We start from the raw sequence: 2,905 nt of genomic DNA on the forward strand, positions 1-2,905 counted from the left end.
CATCTTAGGTATTATCTTTGTTATTTTAATTTGGACTTGCTGAGATTGTCTCTTTGAAGTTGAGATTTAGATAGAGCATAAATTGTTTCATTGCCCTTTAAATGAGTTTTCCATCCTGTCTAGTGTTTTAATTAAATCTAGTGGCCACTGTTTAAAAACTCAGAAAAGGGAGATAATTTGTTCCGAACTTCTCACTGCCATGTCATTTTCTGTTGTGAAATAAGACATGACTTTGTGAAAAAGATCATTATCTTTGAGAAAATGTTAAGTAATCAAATCGCTTGTTTGAGATTAGTCCACCATTGTATGCTACTTAAAATACCTAACAACTTTGGCACCAGAATTTCATTGAATTTAATTTTCAGAGGTCCCAATTTAGCTATAGTCAAGATTGCTAATGAGTCTGAGCCCGACAATGAGGCCGGGGACTGAAGCCGAGCGTGGAGGCCTCATGATGGGGCATCCTGGCATGCATTATGCACCAATGGGAATGCACCCAATGGGTCAGAGAGCAAACATGCCTCCTGTACCTCATGGAATGATGCCACAGATGATGCCCCCTATGGGGGGCCTCCAATGGGACAAATGCCTAGAATGATGTCTTCAGTAATGTCAGGAATGATGATGTTTCATATGTCTCAGGCGTCCATGCAACCTGCCTTACCGCCTGGAGTAAATAGTATGGATGTAGCAGCAGGTGCAGCATCTGGTGCAAAATCAGTGTGGACCGAACATAAATCACCTGATGGAAGGACTTACTATTACAATACTGAAACAAAACAGTCTACCTGGGAAAAACCAGATGATCTTAAAACCCCTGCTGAGCAACTCTTGTCTAAATGCCCATGGAAAGAGTACAAATCTGATTCTGGGAAGCCTTATTACTATAATTCTCAAACGAAAGAGTCCCGCTGGGCCAAACCCAAGGAACTTGAGGATCTTGAAGGATACCAGAATACCATTGTTGCTGGAGGTCTTATTACAAAATCAAACCTGCATGTTATGATCAAAGCTGAGGAAAGCAGCAAGAAAGAAGAATGTACTACAGCATCAACAGCCCCAGTTCCTGCAACAGAAATTCCTACCACTATGAGCACCATGGCTGCGGTAGAAGCAGCGGCTGCTGTTGTTGCAGCTGCTGCAGCTACCGCAGCAGCTGCTAATGCCAATACTTCCACTACTAATACTGTGGGAAGTGTTCCCGTTGCTCCTGAGCCTGAAGTTACTTCCATTGTTGCTACTGTTGTAGATAATGAAAATACAGTAATATGTTACATGTGTAACATCAATGATTGTGCCCAATGTATCTGTGCAAGTGCACTTTCTAAATGCTTTCCTGAGCAGATCTTAGAACGACTGTAAACTTTATCACTGTTTTGACCATCAAATTGTAAATGTAAATCACATGCGGGTTACCCTTGTAACAGAGGAAGGCTGGTAGAATGTTATGGCCCAGATCTGGTGATGGGTATGGTGATGGAGGGGCGCTATGCCAATGGAGGTCCTGGAAATGATGGCAGTGGCGGTAGGCATTCTGGCTTTATGCCGAGCTCAAACGTGCCTTGTTCCAGAGGCAAGAGATCTGTAGCCAAGTATTGCTTAGCTTAGCCCATGGCAATCCTGATAGCCATGAAGTTTGGTTACAGATGATTTAAGGATGAGGTTCTTCCGTTGACGGACAACCTGTGGGGAAGACCCCTCCCACCTAAGACAGGGGTTCAAGGTCCCCCGAAGACGGGCAAGGGAGAGTGACCCTACTTGACCTAAGCCAGGAGTGACTCATTAGAAAATAAAAAAGGGGGAATTGTGGGAACACCAGACCTTGTTCAGAGACCCACTTCCCCATCAGCCTGGGAGTAGGCAGCTGTAAGACAATGTTTACTAAAAACATGTTTATTAAAAACTATACAATGCCCGGGGCAATAAGTTCCTGAAAAGGGCTGGCCCACGGGAACTGCCCTGACCTCGACCTTTTCCAAAGACTATCCACCTCTTCAGACCCACCCATCTCCACCTCTGGTGTCAGGGTATATAATAACCAGCCAGAATAGGAATAAAAGAGAGCTTTCTTGAGGAGCCTTTGGGTCTCTGTGTCATCAATCCCGACACCCTCGCCACATTCTCAGATACAGGCTGCGCAGCAGGCACGGCACATTCTCAAGTCACTACAGGCCCTCCATTTCTCTATATAGGCTATTCATTGGACTATTTGGGAGATCCAGCTGACCTATGTGTCCACCAACAGTTTCTCTTTGTTCACGTCCAGTGATAATGTCTGAGTCAAGCAAGTTGCCACAGTGGCACTGGAACTAACTTGTGAAGGACCCTACAAGGTGATTGTCTCCTACTATGATGAAGGTAGCTGACATCACACCATGGATCCACAACACTAAGTTCAAGAAAACAGAAGTCACAGATGCTGTTGCCAAATGGACAGCCTCAAGATTATAAACCCACTGAAACTAAGTTTTAATTGGATCTGGGACCCTTACACTCCATGCTCCTCTAGTTCCTACTAAGACTTGTGTTTGGTATGAATACAGGGTTCAACTCCCATGGCCCTCAGGCCTGGACCTGGGAACTAAGGCATACAGATAACAGGGAACCTATTTAGCTGATGTGACTACAGAACAGCAACCCATATTCATCTTGACCTTTGCTCACTGATGCCCCCTTTAAATGTCTGGTTGAACTAGAGAAAGAAAAAGATATGGGGGTTTATCTTTTGAGATAGGAATATGAAGTATATATGGGTGAACCCCCTAGTTGCCAGAATCAAGGGAGTTTCTATGGCAAAAACTGGGCTTATGAAGCTGAAATGTCCTAAAAGAATTCCTTTAAAAATATTCTGGCTTTTGGGAAACAGGAAACACCTAGGGGAATCAGACTCTATGCCACAAGAAGG

At 44.2% G+C, this 2,905-nt stretch overlaps 1 protein-coding gene across 1 annotated transcript; it reads left to right on the plus strand.

Moving 5' to 3' along the window:
• The first annotated feature begins 401 nt into the window (after positions 1–401).
• On the plus strand, positions 402–2,279 carry LOC101824813 (pre-mRNA-processing factor 40 homolog A-like). Its single transcript, XM_040733663.1, is given in 3 exon segments — positions 402–560; positions 563–1,263; positions 2,193–2,279. Coding segments are annotated over 3 exon segments (933 nt in total). The 5' UTR covers positions 402–415.
• The last annotated feature ends 626 nt before the right edge of the window (positions 2,280–2,905 follow it).

This window comes from Mesocricetus auratus, unplaced genomic scaffold (genome assembly GCF_017639785.1).
Source record: "Mesocricetus auratus isolate SY011 unplaced genomic scaffold, BCM_Maur_2.0 Super-Scaffold_100033, whole genome shotgun sequence".
Classification (NCBI taxonomy): domain Eukaryota; kingdom Metazoa; phylum Chordata; class Mammalia; order Rodentia; family Cricetidae; genus Mesocricetus; species Mesocricetus auratus.